The 24,946-nt window shown below is 42.6% G+C and overlaps 1 protein-coding gene across 1 annotated transcript in view; it reads right to left on the reverse strand.

Annotated features, from left to right (window-relative positions):
• Il13ra1 (interleukin 13 receptor subunit alpha 1) overlaps nt 1-24,686 on the reverse strand; it is a 68,461-nt gene extending 43,775 nt beyond the window's left edge. Inside the window, exons 1-2 of the mRNA XM_042702502.1 lie at nt 24,505-24,686; nt 2,471-2,610 (exon numbers count right to left, since the gene is read on the reverse strand). Of these exons, the coding sequence (XP_042558436.1) occupies nt 2,471-2,610; nt 24,505-24,571 (207 nt within the window). The 5' untranslated portion in view covers nt 24,572-24,686. The remainder of the gene's footprint in view (nt 1-2,470; nt 2,611-24,504) is intronic.
• Nucleotides 24,687-24,946: the final 260 nt, after the last annotated feature.

Raw genomic sequence — 24,946 nt, forward strand, 5'->3', positions numbered from 1 at the left:
ATCCTAGCTACTGAGGAAGCTGAGGATTGGAGGGTCACAGTTGGAGGCCAATCCAGGTAGAAAGGTCCTTAAACACTCCATCTCCAAAACAGTCAGCAAAAAGGAGGGCTGGAGGCCTGGTTGAAGTGGTAGAATGGTAGTTATTAGCAACAAGCCTAATAAGCTCTGAGTTCAAAAGTCCAGTATTAGAAGAAAAAAAAAAAAGGAAGCCACAGTATATAAAAGGGGACTGGAATTTCACTATTATAGGCCAACTAAGGAGTCTATTTTGAAATGCAAATGCTTCTAGTAAGCTTCAGTTCTTTATCAATTAACATCTACGGCATAATTATCTTTTCAGCAGGGAAAAAGAGAAGGAAGATTAGCCAATTTCCCTTGAAGAAAAAAGCTTGTTCCAGTCTCATTATAATTAAACCTGTGTATGTGTATGACACACACACAAACACACATACACAATTTCCTAGGTACCATCAAGCCAGGGAAGTGGGTGGGACCACATTCTAAACAACAGAATGGAACACAAAGAATCAAAGAAGTCAAATCATTTATCCCAATCCCTGAGCCACTATATGAGATGTGCCAGCTAGAATCCAGTCTGCCTGACTCCTCCTACCACTGATCCATGTGAAATCCGTGATTTCACAATTCACTGTTCCTAAGTCTCATGACTAAGAAGAGAATTTTAAGGAGGCTTCTTATTCTGCCTCCCCCAAATTGTTGACAAATTCAGTTCTGAACACCCCTCTGCAGTCTCCCACCTCCACTCATGTAGAAAAAAGGGACAGCAGACACCTGTGATGCTAGCTACTCAGGAGGCTGAGTTGATCTGGGGATCACAGTATGAGGCAGCACGTGCAGGAAAGTACATGAGACTCTTATCTCCAGTTAACCACCAAGAAAGCCAGAAGTGGAGCTGTGGTTCAAGTGGCAGTGAGGCAGGATAAATTGAGGAAAATGAGGCCTGGTAAAGAAACTCAGAAACATGGTTCAGAAATTTTTATTCTGCAACCAAAGCCAAGGACCCTAAGTGAAGAGTCCTTACTTTTAGAGGGAAACTTCACAAACCTTCACTTGCATCTGGTGACAGTAGCATGCTAGCCTTGAGCATAAAAAGAGGGGACAGAGATATATAACAGTTGAATATCATGGCACTGGTGACACTTGTAATCCTAGGTACTCAGTATGCTGAGATGTGAGGATTAAAGTTTGAAGCCAGCCCAGGCAGGACAGTTTGAAACACTCTCATCTCAGCAAAACGTTGCATATGGAAGTGTGCCTAAAGTGTTAAAGCACAGGCTTTGAGAGAAAAAGCTAAGGGCCAGTATCCAGGTCCTGAGTTCAAGCCCCAGTACTAGCATAAATAAAGATTATCATAAAGGACCTAAAATTATCCATTCTGTCAACAAAAATTAATTTACTACATCTGATTGGAAAGGTCTCAAATTTCACTCCCTGGCAAAACCCACCTGCTACCAGGCCACCTGCCACCAGCTTATTATATCATGTTCCACATGGCCATTTACCTTCAGACCACATAGCAATTAGCAAGATGGCAAAAATGAAAAGTTCCCTGAAAAATGAGTCTTCTATGGACAGAAGCTAATACAACCAGGAAGGAGAACAAGAACAAATTTACATAAAGTAATTAATTAGTAGTAAATATTTAATAGCTAAAGATCTTAAATACATTTCATTACCAAATAATTACCAAATATTTTTAAATGTTGAACTCTGTCAGTGAAATACAGATACTGGGTCTAACCAGCCCATCTTGGTCATGTGATAGATGATAAGGAATTGAATTTAACTGGTGCCATCTTGTCTTCATGGTAGAGGCTGGGAAATTCCACCTCCCAGGTGATGGGCGTGCCTGAATTCCTAGAGGTAGGGGTGGGGACCTGGATAATAGGTTACTGGACCTGTCAGTCCTGTGCCTTGAATTCATGAGACTCTTGGGTTTCCTGTGACCCTGCTCCCTGCCTCTAACCCTATTTAGGTCTGGACCAGCTCAGGCGACATTATGTCATGTCTTGTATCTTTTGTCTCCTGGCTCTCCTCCCCAGTCATCATGGCATCCCACTTCAGCTCTCCATTGGAGTTGATCTGGGTTGTTGGTATTGTTATTTTGCTTGCTCTTTCCTCTCCTGCTCTCATGGCTCAGTTTTCTAACAATGTTAAGTGTATTTGACAGGCTGCAGGTCTTTGTGACAAGAGTCTATCTGCACTCACTGGCTTTCCAAGATAGACTCCCAATTCGACCTCTTAAAAATGTAGCTTTTCTGTTTCTTGCTATTGAGTTCCCGTACAACATCAGTAGCTATTGAAAATACAATTTTTACCCAAGTGAAAATAGAATGCAACCCCAAATAAAATTTCAACTTTGTGTAAGATTTAGAATTTGCCTCATTCTTGGCTCTAATTCATAATGTTTGCTTTAGTTCATTAGTGTCATGTGTTTTAGTAAACTTACCTTATCCTGTTTGTCTCCAAAATGACTAAAATATCTGAGACTACAATTTGGACTAGCTCCCTCGGGTGGATTCCACGTCCATATTACTGTGCAGAGGTTTTCAATGTAGACGCTCAAATTTGTCACAGGGGGCTGAGTTTCTGTGTAAATCAAGCACAAGAAAAAAAAATTATCAGTGCCAGCCAGTACTGCTAATGATTCATTTAGTCTATCCTTCCCCATTTTAAGCCAAAACATAATAAGAACTGAGTTAATATCTAACATTTACTAAGTAGGTACTATTGTAAATATTCTATATGCATTAATTCATTCAGTCTTCACAACCATGTTTGACTTAGGGACTGTCAAAGGGTCCAGGTGAGGGCTTGTAAAGTTTCCCTTCAGAAGTAGGAACTCTGCCAAGGGTCCTTGACTTTGATGGCAGAATAAGAATTTCCGGACAAGTCACAATGGTAAGAAAACTTGGCAGAGTTTTATTAAGTAAGTAAGCAGGCAAACAGACTTGCAGGCAAGCAGAAAGCCTAAGGAATATACTAATAGAGTATGGATACTCTCTAAGGGAGAGACACTGAGTTCTGACATCAGGGGTATTTATATGATAAAGGAAGGAGGTCTGACTTAAAGTTTTGCAAAAATAGGTGTTTACCTTTGCTTTCAATTACTTTTGGTGTTGTTATACTTTCAAAGTTCTTGGCAGATATTTGTGACTCACCCACCAATGCTGGGGCATTCCTTCTAAAAAAGAATGCAGCCAACCACCAAACAGATGCTATTTTTTTTGTCAGTCGTGGGGCTTGAACTGTGGGCCTGGAAGCTGTCCCTCAGCTCTTCAACTCAAGGTTAGTGTTCTACCACTTGAGCCACAGCACCACTCCCAGTTTTCTGAGTGGTTTCATTGGAGATAAGAATCTCACAGACTTTCCTGCCTAGGCTGGCTTTGAACCATGATCCTCAGAGCTCAGCCTCCTGAGTAGCTAGGATTACAGGCATGAGCCACCAGTGCCTGGCTAGATGCTAATTCTTAATGTAAGGAATTCATCCCATTGTCTCTCTTAGAAACAAAGAAAGTACTACTTTTGTGTTTCTGTTTTCTGAGTTCTTGGCAGCCATGCACCAGGCCTCATTTTTCCTAATCCATCCTGTCTCATTTTCCCCTAGAAAGGACTTTGGTCCCTTTTTTTTGGTTCTGGTCATGGGGCTTGAACTCTGGGCCTGCGTGCTGTCCCTCAGCTCTTCAGCTCAAGGCTAGCGCTCTACCACTTGAGCTACAGCATCACTTGGTCCCTTATTTTTAAGGGACGTTTATGACTGAAGATCAGTCTTCTGTATTTGCTTTAAGCTGAGTTTTTTAGTTATTGGTTGCTGTTTACCATGCCTCATTTTCCCTATTTTATCCTGTCTCAGGACCATTGGCCTTACATTAATCAGTGACATTTGACATAGGGACTTTTATTTAGCCTCCGCTGACAATGCAGTGACTGAGGCTCATGGAGGCTAGTTAAGTCATCTGCTAAGTATCCCAGGATAAGTGAGACTTCAACGTGTAATGTGACTTCAAGGTTATATTCTTTTTGTTTATCCAGCACCAGCAATTGAACGCAGGATCTCAGGCTTACTAAACAAGTATTCTAAGCGGGGCACTGGTGGGCTCATGTCTATAATCCTAGCTACTCAGTAGGCTGAGATTTAAGGATCACTGTTTGAAGCCAGCTTGGACAGGAAAGTCCAGGAGACTCTTACCTCCACTCCAGTTAACCACCAGAAAACCAGAAGCTGCACTGTGGCTCAAAGAGGCTAGCCTTGAGCAAAAAGAACTCAGGGACAATGCCCAGGCCCCCAGTTCAAGCCACACACCTGACACACACACACACACACACACACACACAAAAGCAAAAACAAACAAAAACCCAAGTATTCTAGCAATTGAGGCAGGGTCCCAGCACCCGCCAAGGTCCTAGCCTTAACTACAGCCCTCCCTAAGATTGCTTCTAGCACCCCCTGTGGATACCAAGATCTACAGATGCTAAAGTCTGTAATTCAAAATGGTACAGTGTCTGCATAGAACCTAGACATGGCCTTTCTTTCTTTTTTTTTTTTTTTTGTCGGTCATGGGGCTTGAACTCTGGGCTTGGGCCACTGTCCCTGTGCTCTTCAGCTCAAGGAGAGTGCTCTACCGCTTGGGCCACAGCACCACTTCTGGTTTTTTTCTAATTGTTTATTGGAGATAAGAGTCTCATGGACTTTCCTGTCCTGACTGGCTTTGAACCACGATCCTCAGATCTCAGCGTCCTGAATAGCTAGGATTACAGGCGTGAGCCACCAGTGTCTGGTGGCATGGCCTTTCTTATATTTTAAATATTCTCCAGATAAGTTCCAATACCTAAAATAATGTAAATAGCTTCATACAGCATAGTTACACTGCAGTGCTTTGGGAATAATGACAAGAAAAGAGCCAGTACATGTTTAGTACAGACACAATTAGTAGAATATTTTTGATCTGAGCTTAGCTGGCCTGCAGAGCCAAATTTACTTGCTATATGGTGAACATAGAGAAAAAATACATTCTTTATCTCCTGTGGCTTGAACTCAGGGCGTAGGTGCTGTCCCTGAGCTTCTTTTGCTCAAGGCTAGCACACTACCAATTGAGCCACAGCTCCACTTCTGGCTCTTTGGTGGTTAGAGATAAGGCTCATGGATTTCCTGCCTGGGCTGGCTTGGAACCATGATCCTCAGATCTCAGCCTTCTGAGTAGCTAGTATTACAGGCAGATGTGAGCCACTGGCACCCGGTGAGAAGAATATATATATTTTTTTTAAATTTAATTTAATTTTATTTGTGAACATACTGTACAGAGGAATTACAGTTACATGGGCAGGATAATGCGTACATTTCTTACCAAGCATTGCAGCCTCCTCCTTTGTTTACCCTTCACATCCCTTCCCAGCCTCCCCCCTCCCCCCCTAATCCCAATCCTCCTTCTCCTTCTCCCTCCCCTCCCCCCCCCCCCCCCCCCCCCCCCCCCCGCACCAACGTTGTAAAGCTCGTTTTGGACATGACAACTTGTACTTCTCATTGTTGCAACAGGTCCACCTGTATCCTTAAACAACTGGTTTTGCCCCATCTCCTCCACAAGTTATACTGACATCAAATATAGTGAAAGCAGGGGTTATACTGTGGGGGAGGGACATACAAAGCAACAAAGAGATAATCTTATAAATGTTTTAGAAACACATGCATGAAAGAAAAAAACATTAAAATACACATCTAAGGGTTCATTTTCCTGACATCACATTATCTGACCTGAGAAGAATATATTCTTAAATGCTAGCATTTCCAAGTTGTGCTTCCCCAGGAGGTTGGAGCTTCCTATACTTTGGATTTACATCTCAATAATAGCTCAATCTTAGCAGGACTATTGTGTTGTGTAGTACTGGGGTTTGAGCTCATAGCTCAAATATTGCTAGACAGTACTTTACCACTTGAAACATACCTCCAGCCCTTTTTGCTTCAGTTATTTTTCAGCTAGGGCCTCATATTTGTGCCCTAACTGGTCTTTTATTATGCTTCCCAATTAGCTAGGATAACAGGTGTGTACCACCACACCCAGCTTATTGGTTGGAAGGGGTCTTGAAAAGTTTTGTCCAAGCCGGCCTCAAGTCCTGATTCTCCTTATCTATGATTCCAGAGGAGCTAGGATTATAGGCATAGGCCATCATGCCTAGCTGTCAGCAGTCCTTTGAAGTTAAGAAGTTCACCAGGCACCGGTGGCTCATGCTTTTAATCCTAGCTACTCAGTAGGCTGAGATCTGAAGATCAAAGTTCAAAGCCAGTCTGGGCAAGAAATTCTGTGAGACTCTTATCTCCAATTAATCACCAGAAAACCAGAAGTGGTGCTGTGGCTCAAGTGTTAGAGTGCTCACCTTGAACTGCTCAGGGACAGTGCCCAGGCCCAGAGTTCAAGCCCACAACTGACCAAAAACAAAAAACCAAAAATCCAAAAACAATGACCAGATCATGTTACCAAGCACAACTGAAGATGAATTTCTTAAATTCTTTTTTTTCTTTTTTATTTGTCAGTCGTGGGGCTTGAACTCTGGGCCTGGGCCCTGTCCCTCAGCTCTTCAGCTCAAGGCGAGCTCTCTACCGCTTGAGCCACAGTACCACTTCCGGTTTTCTGGTGGTTAATTGGAGATAAGAGTCTCACGGACTTTCTTGCCCTGGTGTGGCTTTGAACCATGATCCTCAGATCTCAGCCTCCTGAGTAACTAGGATTACAGGCATGAGCCAAGCTTGGTGACTGTTTTTGTGAAGATATATATCTTTTCCAAAGAAGTTCTGAGAAAGAGATTTAGGAGTGTTTTGTTCCCCTGAGGTCTGGAGTAGAGCAGCTAGAGCTACAGCTTTGGCTAACTTGAAAAGGAAAGGGAAAGAAGAGAAACTGAAATATCATTTCAAACTTTCCTGAGAACTTCTCTAAATATCTGGACTATCAAAGTCATCCCAAAGAAACTGAGTGGGGGTATGTAGGAACTCTTAGTCCTATCTTTGCAATTTTCCATAAATTAAAAAATATTTAGCAAGGCACTGGTGGATTATGAATGCAATGAGTATAACTCAGAAGGTTGAGACCTCAGGATTGCAGTTCAAAACCAGCCCAGGCAGAAAAGTCCCTGTGATACTCTTATTGCCAATTAACCACTCAAAATCCAGTAGCGGCTCAAAGTGGTAGAGCCCTAGCCTTGAGCAACAGATCTCAGGGATAGCACCTAGGCCCCAAGTTCAATCTCCATATGGACAAAAAAATATTCCCCAGGGACTAGAATGTAGCTTGGTGATAGAGTGCTTGCATATTGTATGCTAGTATCCCCAAAAGGGTGGCAATTACTAATAATTACTAGCCAAGCACCCATGTCTCACTTCTAACTATCTACTCAGGAAGCTGAGATCTGAGGATTGTGGTTTGAAGCCAGCTGGATAAGAAAGTCCTGGAGACTCTTATTAACTCCAATTATTATTAATATTATTAACTTATTAGCTCCAATTAACTACTGGAAGTTGGATCTGTGGCTCAACTGGTAGAGCACTAGCCTTGAGCAAAAGGGCTCAGTGACAGAGTCCAGACCCTGATTTCAAGTCCTACAACCTGCACACAAAAAAGTAACAAGCTATAGTTACTAATGTACTGTTTTATCAAAACAAATACCAGGAAGAGGAAACATGTTTTGGGGAGTGGGAGGAATGGAGGAAAGAAGGGTGAGCAAATTCAGTCATTATATTCAATGTAAATGAACTATATAACTTGAGGGTAGGGATGGAAGGGGGAAAATGGGGGAGAACAAAGAAGAAAAGGACATTGACCAAGAAGCATTGTACTCATAATCTGACTTATGGAAGTGTACAACTACTTAATAATAACAGTAACAGATTATAAGCAACTTGAAGACAAAATGAACTGTAGTTACAATACTTTAATCAAATTATATAAACGGCACACTCTGCCATAATACTTAGGAATATACCAGGCCTCTTACATAATTGACAATTCTTCAACCATTACCTTTCTAAGTAAACAATTCCATCTGTCCTAAATCACCAACTACATAGGCACAACACAGCTGGCATTTCTCTTAATAAGTCAGTTTCATGCATAGCAGCATACTTGGTCAGCAGCCTACAAGTCCCTCAACCTTTAATATTCATTTCCCCCTCCTACCTTGACTATATTTTTCAGTCACAGTTTTTTTTATTGTTATTAGGAAGGTGATTTTTACAGAGGGGGTTACAGTTACATAAGTAAGCAAAGAATACATTTCTTTTTGAACAACGTCACCCCTTCTCTCCCAGTTTTTCCCTCTCATCCCCGCCCACAAGTTGTATAGTCCATTTTCAACATAGTTCTAGTGAATGTCACTGCTGCATTTGTTCACCCTTTGTCCCTCCATTTTTTTTCTTTTTATTGTGAAAATACTGTACAAAGGGGTTACAATTACATGGGCAAGATAATGAGTACATTTCTTATCAAGCATTGTAGCCTCCTCCTTTGTTTCCCCTTCCCATCCCTTCCCATCCTCCTCCCACTCCCCACTCAATCCCCCCCCCCCAACCCCACTAAAGTTGTAACGTTCGTTTTCCTGCTTTCACTGTATTTGAGGTTGGTATAATTTGTGGAGGGGAAGGCAAAAAACAAATCGTTTAAATAGGGATACAGGTGGACCCATTGCAACAATGAGATGTCCCTCCATTTTTGTGCCCCTCCTTACTCTCTCAAAGACAGATAAATGAACAAATATGACAAAAGGAAATAAAAACACAAACAACAAAGAAAAAACCTCTTGCTTCCATTCTCTGGAGTTCATTTTGCTAAGTTCCATATTATCTGACACACCTTTGTGTTCTTCCCCTAAGAGTATCCTCCTGGGCTGGGAATGTGGCTTAGTCGTAGAGTGCTTGCCTAGCATGCATGAAGCCCTGAGTTCAATTCCTCAGTACCACATAAAAGAAAAAGCCAGAAGTGGCACTATGGCTTAAGAGGTAGAGTGCTAGCCTTGAGCAAAAGAAGCTCAGGGACAATGCCCGGGCCCTGAGTTCAAGCCCCAGGACTGGCAAAAAAAAAAAAAGAGTATCCTTCTTTGGTTGTACTGTGTGTGAATATATAGAGTCCTATATAATTTATCATGTACTGGTGCTTCACTATTTTTTAAAATGTGATTTCACTATTATTAAGGTGTTGTACAGAGGGATTACCATTTCATAAGTCAGGTAATAAGTACATTTCTTTTTTGGACAATGTCACCCCTTTGCTTTCCCAGCTTCCCCCTCCCCTAACTTTATTTTTTATGGTTTAACCTTTTTATTAGGGTATATTAATTGCATAAAATAATGGGTTTTAGGATTGGAGAGGTGGCTCGGTTGATAGAGTGCTAGCCAATGAATGAAGGCGTCAGGTACCAAGTTGGAGTCCAGGTCTTGGAACCAAAAAAAGAAAAGGAAAAAAATGGTGGGTTTCATTGCTACATTTGCATATATGCATACAATGATCACAGCTTTTCCCAAGGGGAAGGAGGTCTTTGAAGAAGTGAGGAGTTTCAATGGCACTGGATAGAAACAGAACTAGTGCCAGGGGTGCTGTGGCAGGGAGAGTGGCAGAGAGCATCAATGACTCAGGCAATAGTGTTATCAACTATGATCTGAAGTGAACACAAGATTATATGCCTATTCTTCTCTGGCTGCTGTAACACTGAGTCAATAATAGCTCCAAAGACAAACCAATGGTCAGGGTGAAAGCTTTGACTCAATACTTAGGTTCTGACTAAAGACTACAATCGACTAAAATTATCTTCCCTGTTCTGTACTTTCCAAAACCAAAATTGAGTGAAAATCCAAGATACCTGGCTTAGTACTTCTTGATGCTCTGTAGACCTACCCACCTTCCATTTCCACACAAAAATTAAAGATCTGGTATTAAAATATTACCTATTTATGGTTTACTTCAGGTAAGACTACAACCTTCAAGTAGGGCTAGGACATTTGATTTGATTTGATTTTCTAAGACTTGGTCTCAAACTTAGTATATGATGTTTTCAAAGCTCCTGGCTGGTGTTCTACCCGCTTAGCCATACCTCAAACCCTAAGATATATTAGTTTGGAACTCCAGAGTCTACTGGAGGTTTGTAATTTTCAGTGAAAAGCTTGAACCAGATAGATTTCAGATAATTTCAATCAATCAATTTATGGTCAATTTCAGCTTTTAGCATTGCAGTAAGCACCTCAAATCTCAATCTCATGTTAAACCTCAAATCCCAGGGCAGACAGATGTGCACATTCCTGGAGCAACTCTCACTACTCAGCTTGCTGGAGCCAGAGTGCCTCCAAATCCTTGGAGTGTGCATTTCAACATCTATTGATGCTTCCAATCACAGAAGTAGAGGCCAAAAGGCCAGGACCATTGTTATTTCTGTGTCCTCCTCTTCAAGTTGAAGTGTAAGGACTGGCACTCTCCCCTGCATCAATAATTGTATTCCTTTTCACTTTGGGGGATCCAGATGTTAAAGATTAAATCATTAAAAAAATAACTGGGACATTACAAAGTAAGCTTGCATTGCCAGTTTAGTGGGTGACTCAGGGTCTCCCAGAAAATTCTGAGAGACTCTATTTCCAATTAACAGCAAAATGCTGGGCTGAAGATGTATCTCAAATGGTAAGGTACAGCCACAAGTAAGCAAGCCTCATAAGCATGAGGAAATTGTTTCTGGTTTTAGTTGTATATGTGTGTGTGTGTGTGTACACACACACACACACACATGCTCACGCACATGCATGTACAAAGCTGCCATGCCCGGGGGAAGCTTCCCAAAGACCTATTAAGATCTTATGTTTATATCTCAAGCTGATCTTTAGCACAGGAACAGACTACAAAAACCAACTATCAACAGTTGTTTGCAGTGGGGGAGACGGGAAGGGATGGGAAGGGGAAACAAAGAGGGAGGCAACAATGCTTGATAAGAAATGTACTCATTACCTTGCCCATGTAATTGTAACCCCTCTGTATGGTATTTTCACAATAAAAAAATAGTTGTTTGTAATAAAAATAGAAAACCTTCGAAAAGGGAAGCATCTGTTTTCCATAATTACATTATTTGATTCAAGTGGCCAGTTTTCAACAACAACAACAACAAATCTCAAGGCATAAAAACAAAAAAGCAAGTATGAGCCATTCAAAGGAAAAAAGTAAATTAAGACAACGGTCTCTGAAAAGGCAGAAATGTTACACAAAGACTTTAAAACAAATGTCTTAGAGATGTTCGCTGCTAGAGGAGGATGTGAAGAAAGTCAACATTTTCAGCCAGGTGCCAGGGACTCATGCCTATCATCTTAGCTACTCAGGAGGCTGAAATCTGAGGATTGAGGTTTGAAGCCAGCCCAGGCAGAAAAGTCCCCATGAGACTCCGATCTCCAATTAACCACTCAAAAACTGGAAGTAGAACTGTGGCTAAAAGTGGTAGAGTGCTAGACTTGAGCAAAATCGTTCAGGAACAGCGCCCAGGCCCTGAGTTCAAGCCCCATGACTGACCAAAAAATTTAAAAAAGATTTTCAGAAGGTGAGACATAAACAAGATGGAAATTTCAATAAAACATAAAATAAAAATAAAAATAAATTCTGGAGCCTGGCACAATGGCTTATGCCTATAATCCTAGCTACTCAGGAGGTAGAACTTTAAAGGATTCTACTTTGAGGTCAGCCTGAGGAAACAAGTTTATAAGGCCCCTATATAAACGACAAAAAGCTGAATAGGGTAGTTCATTAGTGTAATCCCAGCTATCTCAAAATAACCAAAGTAAAAAGGTCTGGAGGCTAGCTCAAGTGGTAGAGCATCTGCCTCATAAGCACTAGATCCTGAGTTCAAACTCCAGTACTGCCAATAAATAAATTCTAGAAAGATAAACTATAATAGCTGAAATGAAAATTTCACCAAAGACATGTGAAGGAGGATTTGATAAAGCAAAAGAAATAACTAGCACATTTGAACAGAGCACTAGGGAAATTATCACCTGTGAAGAAGAAAATAGCTCTGACCCTCTAAAAAATGTGGGACAGCATCAGAGGACCAACAAATGAATTGGGATTTCCCAGATTTGAAAGACATGAATAGAAACATCCAAAATGTAGGAGTCACAGTAAAAGCAGTGTCAATATATAGACAGAAATATACCAAAAAATATAAATTAAGAGCTGGTGTCTCATACCTGTAATTTTAGCTATCCAGGAGGCTGAAATCTAGAACAATACAATTGGAAGCCCTCCTGGGGAGCCCCCATCTCTAACCAGCAAAAAGTTGGTCTGGAGATGTGGCTCAAGTAGTAGAGTGCAAGCCCAGCAAGCAGTACAAGGTCCTGAATTCAAACCTTGGTATGAAATAATGAAGCCAGCCAGGTATGGTGGTTCCCACCTCTACTCTATTCTTGAGGTTGGGGTGGTGCATAACCAGGAATATTACAAGTCCTGAGCAGCCTGGGCTACATAGCCAGACTGGGTGGCAAAAAAAAAAAAAAAATCCAGTTAACAATCGCAAATAAAAAAACCTAACTTTACAACAAATTGAAAGAAAAAACTGAATCCAAACTTATGAAAAGTCAGGAAATGAAGACTACAGCAGAAATCAATGATACAGGGAGTAGAAAAGTCAGGATCAATGAAAAAAGTTTTTTTTAACATGAATAAAATTGTCACAGCTTTAGTAGATGGACTAAGAAAAAAGAGAGCATACTGAAATTAGCAAACTCATGCATGAAAATGAGTATATTACTACTGATTCTAAGAAATAGAAAAGAAAGCAGTATGAATAACTCTCCACTAAGAAATTGGATGACCTAGATAAAGTTCTTAGAACAGCGAGGTTGAGATCTAAGGATCACAGTTCAAAGCTAGCCTGGGCAGGAAAGTCTTTGAGACTTTTACCTCCAATTAACCACCAAAACACTGGAAGTGGAACTGTGGCTCGAGTGGTAGAGTATTAGCCTTCAGCACAAAAGCTCAGGGACAGCATCCTGAGTTCAAGTTCCAGGACTGGCACAAATTTTTTTAAACATACTAGCCAAGTGAATTTAGAAACAAATTATAACCAAGGAGAGATTTATTCCTGGAAGGATCATTCAATATATAAAATTTTATTAATGTAATATATTACATTAACACAATAAAGGGGTAAAAACCCTATGACTGTCTCAACTGACACAGACAAAAACAGTAGACATTTAGCAACTGCACTAGGTGCCAGTGACTCACACCTGTAATCCAAGCTAAATGGAAAGTTGAGATTGGGAGAATCTCAGTTCCCGACAGCCCAGGTAGAAAAGTTGGTGATATTCTATCTCCACAGAAGAAAGCTGGATGTAATGCCATTCATCTGTGATCCCAGCAATGACAGGAAGCCTAACATAGCCTCATTATGATTCAGGTGGGTTCCCCAGCAGGAAGAAAGACTATCCTAAAAATAACCAGCGAAAAAATAAGGCTGGACCTGTGTAGTGTACTGGCCTAGCAAGTGTGAGACCCTGACTCCAACACTTCCAAAAAAACCCCCCAAAATCAGCACCTGAGGTTGGGACTATAGCTCAGAAATAGAACAACTTATCTAACAGACACAAAGCCCTGCCTTCAATCCTTAGCAACACACACACACACACACACACACACACACACACACACACACACACACACACACACACACACACACACACACACACACACACACACACACACACACACACCCATTATGACTTTTCATAATGAAAGCACTGAACAAACTATAAATATAAGGAAACTATTGCAACATAATAAAAGCTACATATGAAAACCCATAGCAAACATCAATGGTGAGACTGGAAGCTTATCTTCTGGGATCAGGAACAAGGAGGCTTACTTTTGCCACTTGAGTTCAACATGTTACTGGAACTTCTTACCTGGCAATTGGACATGAAAAAGAAATTTAAAAGATCCAGATAAAGAGGAAGAAGTAAAATGATCTGTGATTTCAGATGATATGATCTGATGTGTAGAAAATCTTAAAGACTCCATAAAAACCAATTAGAATGAATAAATTTTACAATGCATCAAAATATAAAGTCAATACAGTCGGGGGCTGGTGGCTCACGACTGTAATCGTAGCTACTCAGGAGGCCGAGATCTTAGGATCTCAGTTCAAAGCCAGCCCGGGCAGGAAAGTCTGTGAGACTCTTATCTCCAATAAACCACCAGAAAACCCAAAGTGGTGCTGTGGCTCAAGTGGTAGAGTGCTAGCCTTTAGCAAAAGAGCTCAGGGACAGAGCCCAGTCCCAGAGTTCAAGCCCCATGGCCAACAAAATAAATAAATAAGTCAATACACAAAAATCATTCATACTTCTAAAAGAAATGACCTGAAAAAAATTTAACTCCACTTACAGCAGTATCAGTATGAATAAAATACACAGGAATTACACACTTTTTTGTGCCAGTCCTCGGTCTTTTGTGTGTGTGTGTGAGAGAGAGAGAGAGAGAGAGAAAGAGAGAGAGAGAGAGAGAGAGAAACGACAGACAGAGACAGAGACAGAGACAGACAGACAGACAGACAGACAGACAGACAGACAGACAGACAGACAGAGCGTGTCCTGGGGCTTGAACTCAGGGCCTGGGTACCATCATTGAGATCCTTTTTCTCAAGGCTAGCCCTCTAGCACTTGAGCCACAGGCCACTTCTGGATTTTTCTGAGTAGTATATTGAGATAAGAATCTCATGGACTCAGATTGCAGCCTCCTGAGTAGCAGGGGATTACAGGTATGAGCCAACAAAGTCTGCCTAGTCATGGATCTTGAGCTCAGGGGCTAAGCACTGAGGTGGTTGTTTGTTTTGTTTTATTTTGTTTTTTGGTGCCTGAGCTTTTTGCTCAAGACTAGCACTTTATCACATGAGTCACAGCTCTACTTATTGCCATCTGGTGGCTAACTGAAGGTAAGAATTTCATGGATTTTCTTGCCCAGGTATCCTTGAACCCCACTCCTCACATTTTAGCCTCCTGAGTAGCTAGGAGTACAGTCGTGTACCACTGGTGCCCAGCTAGGAATTACAAACTTTAAAAAGACATAAATGGAGACATACCCCACATTCATGTATTAGAAGACTTAATACTGTTGAGATGTCAGTTCCCAAAATGATATGCATATTCAATGCAGTTCTTATGAAAATTCAAATCATTTTTCATAGAAAATAGAAAAATGAATCCTAAAATTCAAATGGAATCTTGAAAGACCCTGAATAGCTAAAATAATGTTGAAAAACAAAAATAAAGCTGGAAGTCTCATTTTTATTTCAAAACTTACTACAAAGCTCAATAATAATTTAAAAAAAAACAGCACTGGAATAATGGCAGATACCTAGACCAATAAATAAAGGGGAACGCCTGCAAATAAGTGATTGCATAAATAATCTAATGATTTCTTTTTTGGGGGGGGGTCCAGTTATGGGGCCTGAACTCTGGGCCTGGGCGCTGTCCCTCAGCTCTTCAGCTCAAGGCTAGCACTCTACCACTTGAGCCGCAGTGCCACTTCCGGCTTTTTTCTTTTTTCTTATGTGGTGCTGAGGAATCGAACCCAGGGCCTTGAGCATGCAAGGCAAGCGCTCTACCACTGAGCCACCTTCCCAGCTCCATAAATAATCTAATGATTTCTGACAAGGGAGCCAAGACCATTTCATAGGGAAAAGATAGTCTTCTCAAGAAATGGTGCTGGGAAACCTGGACATCCAAATGGGAAGGAAGCTGTATCTTATCTAACACCAAACCTAAAATTGAACTTGTAATAAACCAAAGACCTAAAATCTAAGATCTAAAACTATAATAAAACTTAAAACTATAAAGAAAATCTAAAATTTTAGAAGAAAACCTAACATAAGACCAGGTGCTGGTGGCTCATGCCTATCATCCTAGCTACTCAGGAGGTCGAGATGTGAGGATTACAGTTCAAAGCCACCCTTGGCAGGGAAGTCCATTAGACTTTTATCTCCAATTGACCACCAAAAACTTGAGTGGCATTGTGGCTCAACTGACAGTTATAGCCTTGAGCAAAAATGCTCAGGGACGGCACCCAGGCTCAGAGATCAAATAGCCGGACCAACGGAGGAGAAGGAGGAGGAGGAGAAGGAGGAGGAGGAGGAGGTTGGGGAGGATGAGGGGGAGTGGGAGGAGGGGGAGGAGGGGGAGGAGGCCCGCTGCCAGATGCTGATGGTTCATACCTGTAATTCTAGCTATTCAGGAAGCTGAGATCTGAGGATCACAGTTTGATGCTGATTGTTCATGCCTGTAATTCTAGCTATTCAGGAAGGTGAGATCTGAGGATTACAGTTTGAAGCCAGCCTGGGCAGCCAAGTCTGTGAGAGTCTTACCTCCGATAAACTATTCAGAAAAAAGCCAGAAGTAGCATTGTGGCTCAAGTGGTAGAGGGCTATCTTTGAGAAAAAGAATCTCAGGGTAAGCTCCCAGGCCCTGAGTTCAAGCCCCAGGACTGGCATGAAAGCAAGCAAGCAAGAAAGGAGAGAAAGAAGGAAGGAAGGAAGGAAGGAAGGAAGGAAGGAAGGAAGGAAGGAAGGAAGGAAGGGAGGGAGGGAGGGAGGGAGGGAGGGAGGGAGGGAGGGAGGGAGGGGAGAGAGAGAGAAAGAGAAAGATAGAAAGAGAGGAAGGAAGGAAGGAAGGAAGGAAGGAAGGAAGGAAGGAAGGAAGGAAGGAAGGAAGGAAGGAAGGAAGGAAGGAAGGAAGAAGAGAGAAAGAAAAAAGAAAATCTGGGCGCCAGTGGCTCATGCCTATAATCCTAGCTACTCAGGAGGCAAAGATCTGAGAATCTTGGTTCAAATCCAGCCCCAGCACGGAAGTTTGTGAGACTCTTATCTCCAATAAACCAGCAGAAAATTGGAAGCAGGGCTGTGGCTCAAGTGGTAGAGGGCTCACCTTGAGCTGAAGAGCTGAGGGGCAGTGCCCAGGCCCAGAGTTCAAGCCCCATGACTGACAAAAAAAGAAAGAAAATAAGAAAGAAAGTCCATTGAATTCAGCATTGATTTTCTAAATGTGACACTAAAATCACAGGTAACAAAAGAAAAAATTGAGCCAGGTGCCATGGCTCACATCTGTAATCCTAGCTACTCAGATCAAGGATCATAGTTCAAAGCCGGCTCAAGGCAGGAGAATATTCTCTCCAATTAGCACGTCAAAGTAGGAAGTGGAGTTGTGGCTCAAGTGTCAGAGCAATAGTGAGCAAAAAAGCTCAGGGACAACGCTCGGGCCCTGAGTTCAAGCCTCATTATGGGCATAAGAAAGAAAAATTGACAAGTTGGAAAATATTATGTTGTATGTAAAGGTTCCTCTACTTAAGATGCAGTTATATCTTAATTCAACTAAAATTATTTGGGAATGTTAAGAAAATACATTTGCACTGGGCACTCTGTAATCCAAGGTACAGTACTCAGGAGAGTAAGGTGGGAATAGTGCTTGAATCTAAGAGTACCAGAATCTTCCTGGGCAACAGAGTGAGACTGACTGATGGATATAATGGTAGAGTGCCTCACTTACATGTGAGAGACTTTCGGTATGATCCCTAGCACTGGGGGAAAAAATTGCTGAGAAAAACTGATTTTATAAATAAGAGACAGTGCCCAGACCCTGAGTTCAAGCCCCACAACCAACAACAACAACAAAAGAATAGTGTTTTTAGATGGACACTGGTGGCTCATGCCTATAGTCCTGCTACTCAGGAGGCTGAGGTCTGAGGATCACAGCTCAAAGTCAGCCCAAGCAGAAAAGTCTGTGAGACTCTTATCTCCAAATAACCACCAGAAAACAAGAAGTAGAGCTATGGCTCAAAGTGGTAGAGCTCTAGATTTTAGCAAAGAACTTAGATACAGCATGCAGGCCCCAAATTCAAGCACCACAATCTACAAATAATAAAAATAAAATAAAAAATAAAAGAAGTTTAATAACCTAACCTACCTAATATCTCCATTTAGTCTATATCAGCAAGTTACGTTAGCTCATAGTTGGGTAAAATCATCTAACACAAACTCTATTTTATCATAAAATGTTGAATTTATTGAAAAGATTAAAATTCAAAGTGCAAAGTCAGATTTCTATTAATGTGTACTTATTTCACATCAGTGTAAAGTTGAAAAATCATAAGACCATGATTAAAGTTAAGGATCATCTATATTTTACCATAGTAAAAAAAATATGCAGGGTTATGAACGTAATTCAGCATGCCCTGCATGTGTGAGACCCTGAGTTCAATTCCTAGCACCAGAAATAATAACTCACACAAACACACACAGACACTTAAAAATACAATCTCCAAATGTTTAACTAGAAAATACATGTGATTTATGTGTATAATATACCTAGACATATACATATATAAGTGGTGACTACACTTACTAATGTATCTAGGTTAGCCAGGCACCAGTGGCTCATGCCTGTAATCCTAGCTACTCAGGAGGTTTAGATATGAGGATCAAGGTTCAGAGTCAGCCCCAGCAGGAAAGTCTGTGAGACTCTTATCTCCAATTAATCACAGAAAAAGCCGCAAGTGATGCTGTGGCTCAAGTGGGAGAATGCTTCCCTTGGGCAAAAGAGCTCAGGGGAACCACCCAGAGGTAGAGTTCAAGCCTCAAGACCAGAAAAAAAGCATCTAACTGCTCTTTACATTTCAGGTAGTGTAGTGATTTGAAGCATAGACTATGTAGCCAAACTGCCAAGTTCATATCCCTGTCCTGTTGGCAAGTTACTTAATGTGTTTCTCATTTTCTCATCTACAACATGAGGATGATAATAGTAACCTATTGCAAAGGGTACTACTAAAAGGTCTGCATGAGTCATTACAGGTAAAGTGCTTAGAACAGGGCCCTAGCATCAGAACTACTACTGAAGCCTAGCTGTTTTCTTTGAGACAAAAATGCTTCTCAGCAGTTGCTTGGTTTTCTGTGAAACTTCTTTGTACTCTCAGGCTTTGGGACAGAACATATATCTCTTTCTGCCCTCCTTAGGTTTCTTAGTGGTTGACCACTGACTTCACAAAGGGAAGTGGGAAGGAGGAAGAAGATTCTTCCAGCCGGCAAACCCCAGCCGGCTGCCGGTGGTTTATGCCTGTCATCCTAGCTAATCAGGAAGCTGAGATCTGAGGATCACAGTTAGAAGCTAGCCTGGGCAGGAAAATCTGTGAGACTCTCATCTCCAGTTAACTACCAAAAAGCCAGAAATGGAGCTGTGGCTCAAGTGGTAGAGTGCCAGCTTTGAACACAAAAGCTCAGGCACACAGGCTCCTGAATTCAAACCCCAGCATCAGCACCAAAAACAAAACAAAACAACAACAACAAATCCTGTAAATCCCAAGCCCTCACCATATCACAGTGTCCTGTGTGAATAAGAAGTTAACAAAATTGATATTATGGTGATGAGTGATAGGGATTTTTGCTTGGCTTACAGCTTTTGCTTTCTCCTGTCCAATGTCAGGAGCTGGCAGAGATATGCATATTTCGGGAAAAATTAAAGAAATCCCAAATCACATGTGAGTCATCTGGCTTCTTTCCTCACATCCACTCAGTCATCAACTCCAGTCTATTTTTTTCTTGCAACATCTTTCCGAATCAGTTCAATCACACTAAAATGCTCTTGAGCCCTCCAAAGTGGGTGGACATAAGTATGGAGGTGTACACAGCACATCTTCCTTTTTTCTTTTTTTCTTTCTTGTTCCTTTTCCTTTTTTCTTTTCTTTCTTTTCTCGTTCCTTCACTTCCCTCCCTTCCTTTCCTTCCTACCTGCCTCTTTCCTGCCCTCCATCCCTAATTCCCTTCTTCTCTCCCTCCCTCCTTTCCTACATTCCCTTTTGTTTTCACTGACTATAAACCCAAGGACTGGATCATAAGACAAGTGCTCTGTCACTTGAGCCATATCTTTTTGCTTTCATTTTTTGCATTTATTCCTGGTCAGTTCTGGACAGTGATCTTCCTATTTACAATTCCTCTGTAGCTGGAATGACATGCTCACATACATCCAGAACTTCCTGTTGAGATGGAGTGTTGCCAACTTTTGACCCAGACCGGCCTCAAACTGTGATCCTTCTGATCTCTACCTCCCAAGTAGCTAGGATTACAGATGTGAGCCACCATGCCTAGCCCACAGTACATCTTTCTCTCCTCTCCCCTCCACCTTTTTTTTGAATTACCATACATTTACAACACAGTACATTTGTTTTATGGGGGGGGGCAGTACTGAGGTTTGGACTTACGGCCTCATGTTAGCTCATGCTTGTTTGTCTGATGCAGTCCCACTTGAGCCACACTTCCAGCTCTGCTTTATGCTGGTTATTTGGGATGGAGTCTAATATAAACTTTTACTGCTCAGGCTGGCCTCAAATTGCAATCTTCTACATCTCAGCCTCTTAAGTAAGATTGCACATGTGAGCCATGGGAACCTAGCTCAACACAGCACATCTTTCAAATGGACCCCTGTACCCCATGATTCCCATGGAAGTTCAGTGGCTCCCCCACTAAAACAAGTGTCCTTTCTTGCTTCTCCTCCAGTGTCATTTCCCTCAGGTTGCACACTACCCAGGGCCTCCAAGAATAAGTAACATTTTTCTGTGTGGGTTGATTTTGCCAACATTGCTTCCTGCCTAGCCAGGCTCCTGGTTCTCTGCTCTTACAATCCCCCTACATGGGAAATCATGTCTCTACCTTCTCAAATCCCACCCTTTCTGAAGGTCTAGCTCAAGTCTGAGCTCTTCTGTACAACTACTAACCTTCATAGCTTCCTCTCTTCTGTTTGCCTATGGGCACTTACTGCTTGCAGTACATGGTCCATTATAAAGTCAGTATGTAATATATGACCACTTGCTGCTATTTTTTTCAGCCATGGGGCTTGAACTCAGGGCCTGGGGACTGTCCCTGAGCAATTCTGTTCAAGGTGAACGCTCTAGCACTTTGAGACACAGCTCCACCTCCTGTTTTCTGGTCATAACCTGGAGATAAGTCTCACAATACTTAGGTGCTGGTGGCTCACAGTTGTAATCCTAGCTACTCAGGAGGCTGAGATCTAATGGTCTCAGTTCAAAGCCAGCCCAGGTAGGAAAAGTTCATGAGACTCTTATTTACCATTTAAATACCTAAAAACTGGAAATAGAGCTGTACCTCAAAGAGGTAGAGTGCTTGCCTTGAGCAAAAGAGCTCAAGGACAGAGTCCAGGCCCTGAGTTTAAGCTCCTCAACTGCCAAAAAAAAACAAAAACCAAAAGTCAAATACCAAAAAATGTCTCACAGACTTTCCTGCCCAGCCTCCTGAGTAGCTAGGATTATAGGCATGAGCCAATAGTGCCTGGCTCACTTGCTTCTTCATAAATCCTCTGCACATAATTTCAAGGGTCCTGACCAGTCTTTTCCTGCTACCTTGGGAAGCACCCCATTTTTCTGTTGGCCAAGGACTCCCCTCAATCCCAATTAGAGGCACTAAGTTCAGCAGTGAAGGACATGGCCTCTCAGGCTGCTGGGGTTAGAAGACTAGTTTCTCCACTCTGTTTGAAGAAGAGTCTCAGCCTTACTGTGCCACAGCTTGGGTTGTTTGTAAAGATTAAATGAAAGATAAGCAAAGCACTTAGAAAATCGAAAGGCAGAGTAAACACTATATAAATGCTAGCTATTATTAAGACATGCCCAATGTGGGCTCTATTGAGTTACAGACTAAACTAAGTTGGTAACCTTATCAGTCTTCTGGCTTCAGATTTTTTTTAAATCTTATCAATCGCATTTATTTTCATAAATTTCTACTCTAAGGAAATTTACCATGTTGAAATCACCAGTGATCATTTAGTTTGTGTGACAATAGTTTTCAGGTGTTCTGTGTTCTTTTAAGAGAGTCTTTGTATATAACCCATATAGGCTTAAAACTCATCACCCTCTGCCTCTACATCCTGGAATTACAGGTGTCACCATACCCAGCACCGAATCATTTCTAAACACTTTAGAAGATCAGGACTGGAGCACTTCAAAATTAAGGAGTTCAGCTTCTTCATTTCACTAATAAAACTGCGGCACAGAGAGGAGAAAGTGACTAGCTCAGAGTCTTCCAGCAGAAAGCATCAGAAACACTGAAATTCAAATCAGAGTATCTAATAATATTGAATGCTTTCTCTACCATGCCTTTGAGACTTTGAATGGGGAGAGTTTCTACATTCTAAATAACCAAGTTACCAAAAACCACTGTGACAAAACTAAGTTAGGTGTTGACAGTATTGTCTCAAAGGCCAGCTATTGTTTCAGCTGTGTGGGGGTGAGAGGTTGTAGGAGGGAGGATGCTGGAGTGGCACATGGAGTAATGAAATGGGTAATGTTAGTTAAGTCTCTTCCTATTTGTCGACTGCAGTTTCCCCATATGTGTATGTAAATCATGTGTCACCAAAGAAACTAAAGGTGCTTTGGAGGCATGCACTGTGGTAATTCGCTAAGGTCCTAAGTACTTTCTCAGCTTGATTTAGCATTAAACAAAGCAAACATGTGAATAAGTATTGAAAGGTGATGGTGTAGTTCAGATGGCAGAGCACTTGCCTAGCTTAGTTCCATTCCCAGCAGCACAACAAAAACATTGGCTGACTGATGGCTCATGTCTGTAATCATAGCTACTCGGGCAGGAAGCTGAGATCTAAGGATTGAGGTTCAAAGCTAGCCTGGGTAGGAGAGTCCCTGAGACTCTTATTCCTAATTAACCACAAAAAGCCCGAAATGGAGCTTTGGCTCAAATGGTAGAACACTAGCCTTGAAAACACACAGACACACACAGACACACACAGACACACACAGACACACACACACACACACACACACACACACGTTCTGGGTTCAATCCCCAAGACCAGCCCAAAACAAAATATACGGATTTACAAACTACAAGCATAGGTCTCTACCACATGTCACCTTTTCAGAGACACTCTCCCACTCTTTTTACAATGACAAAGTCTCTTCCATATTTGGTGTCACAATGCAAGCATTTTACATTTTGTGTCTCTCTGTCAACAGCACATTCACTCCACAAGGCAGGGGCTTAGTCCCTTGGGCTCACAGAAACATCCCTAGCCCCCTAAAACATTGCCTGCCAGAGCTCAGTGTATATACATGCTGTTGATGGAATCAGTGGATGGCATGGAAATTTCTTAATTACATTTTAGACTTGATTTTCAAAACACAGTACTCTGGTCACAATGCAATAAGCAAACTGTTGGCCTATGTGATAATAAAATCTATAAGCTGGGTGTGGTGGTGCACACCTGTAATTCTAGCATTCTGGTGGCAGAGGCAGAATGATGTGAAGCTCCAAACCAGCAGGAACTACATAGCAAGATCTTAAGCTCAAAAAGTCAAATATTGATGGTGAAGAGGATTCTCTCTCTGTCTCTCTCTGTCTCTGTCTGTCTGTCTGTCTGTCTGTCTCTCTCTCTCTCTATATATATATCATAATGAAACTTTCCAGTGTTTGTTAAAGGGGAGAGAAGAGAGGGGGATGGGAACATAATGGATGGGGTGAACTTGTTCCTAATACACTATACACATGTATGGAATTATCCCAATGCAACCCTTCGTAGTATTCATGTATGATGAATTAAAAAATAAATAATAACTACTTAAAATGCAATCAGTCAATAAATATAATTTATAAAACACGGAGCTACCACTATAATCCAAAATGCCCAGAGGCCACGCGTGTCAGGCACAGCCCATGAAGACATTATTAACGTTCAATTTTCCCAGCAAGTCAGCCAAGTGGATTAATTCAAAGTTGCTGCACAAGAGTGTGGTGAATACAGAAACTTCCTGAACTATCTTTGCATTTCCCATAGAGTTGAGATTATTCTAAAATATAAAGTTTATTAAAGGATTGCGGGGGGGGGGGCACCTGCCAGAATGCTGCGTGGGGTTTTCGCTGTGGACGTGGAGAAACTGCAGATATTCTCACATCGTGTTTCTACAGGGGCGGGACCTTCCGAGGTTCTGTTCCACATCCACTGCTAAACTCCCGAGAAACCATCTTTGCGACCCAGAAAGTTCCCAGCTTGCCTGAGCTGGGATCCTGGCCCGTGTTGGTCTGTCATTCTCTTCCCCCTATCATCTGAAGCTCACAAGCAAAGTCACCCACATATTTTAGTCCCGCCCCCAGGCGCCTGCCCCCTCTCCCCCGGGTTCTTCCCAACTGCGCACGGGAAGTGAGGATCCGGCAATTCGCTGTCCTCGGACTCCGCCAGCGCGCTTGGGAAAACCCCGCCGCCGCTCCCGGGTCCCTCACGTCCAGTGCTAAATAAAGCCTGACAGGCTGAGATGGCCGAATTCTACAGAGGGTCTCGAGGCCAACTCCCAAGCACTCGTCGCGTCGCATCCCGTCGTACCGCTCGACCCCGGGGGTCCTCCTTCGCGGGCCTTTCGGTTGCGACCACCTCCCTCAATTCCCCCCGGCCGCCACTGGCGACCCGGAGTCACACGCACTCACCTGAGAGCTCGGCGTTTGCGCAGAGCAGCAGTGCCCACAGTCCGCAGAGCCGTACCGGCCGCTCCATGCAGCCCCTCGCCTCGCCTCGCGTCGCCGCGGAGGCCGGCCTGGCCCAGCCTGAGGAGTCTCCGCCTCCACCGCTCGGTTCAGCTCCTCGCCTTTCCTCTCGCCTCCCGCTCCCACTTCCCGGCTCCGCCGCCCGGGAGGCTTAGGGGGCGGTGCAGACGGGAAAGACGCCCCGCCCACGGCCGCAGGTTACCTGAGCCGTGCAGCGCAGGCGCTGGGGGGCGGGGCGCCGCGGATGCCACACCTGGCACAGCCCTGCCGCCCTGCACCTGCCTGCCCCGAGTCCCTTCTCGGACCAAACACAATTTCCTCAACCACATCGCAGCCCAGCTCCACAGCCTCCCCAGCTGCTGCCCTCCTTCCTTGCGGCCACCAG

The sequence above is a fragment of the Dipodomys spectabilis genome, unplaced genomic scaffold (assembly GCF_019054845.1).
Source record: "Dipodomys spectabilis isolate Male_0828 unplaced genomic scaffold, ASM1905484v1 ptg000325l, whole genome shotgun sequence".
NCBI lineage: Eukaryota > Metazoa > Chordata > Mammalia > Rodentia > Heteromyidae > Dipodomys > Dipodomys spectabilis.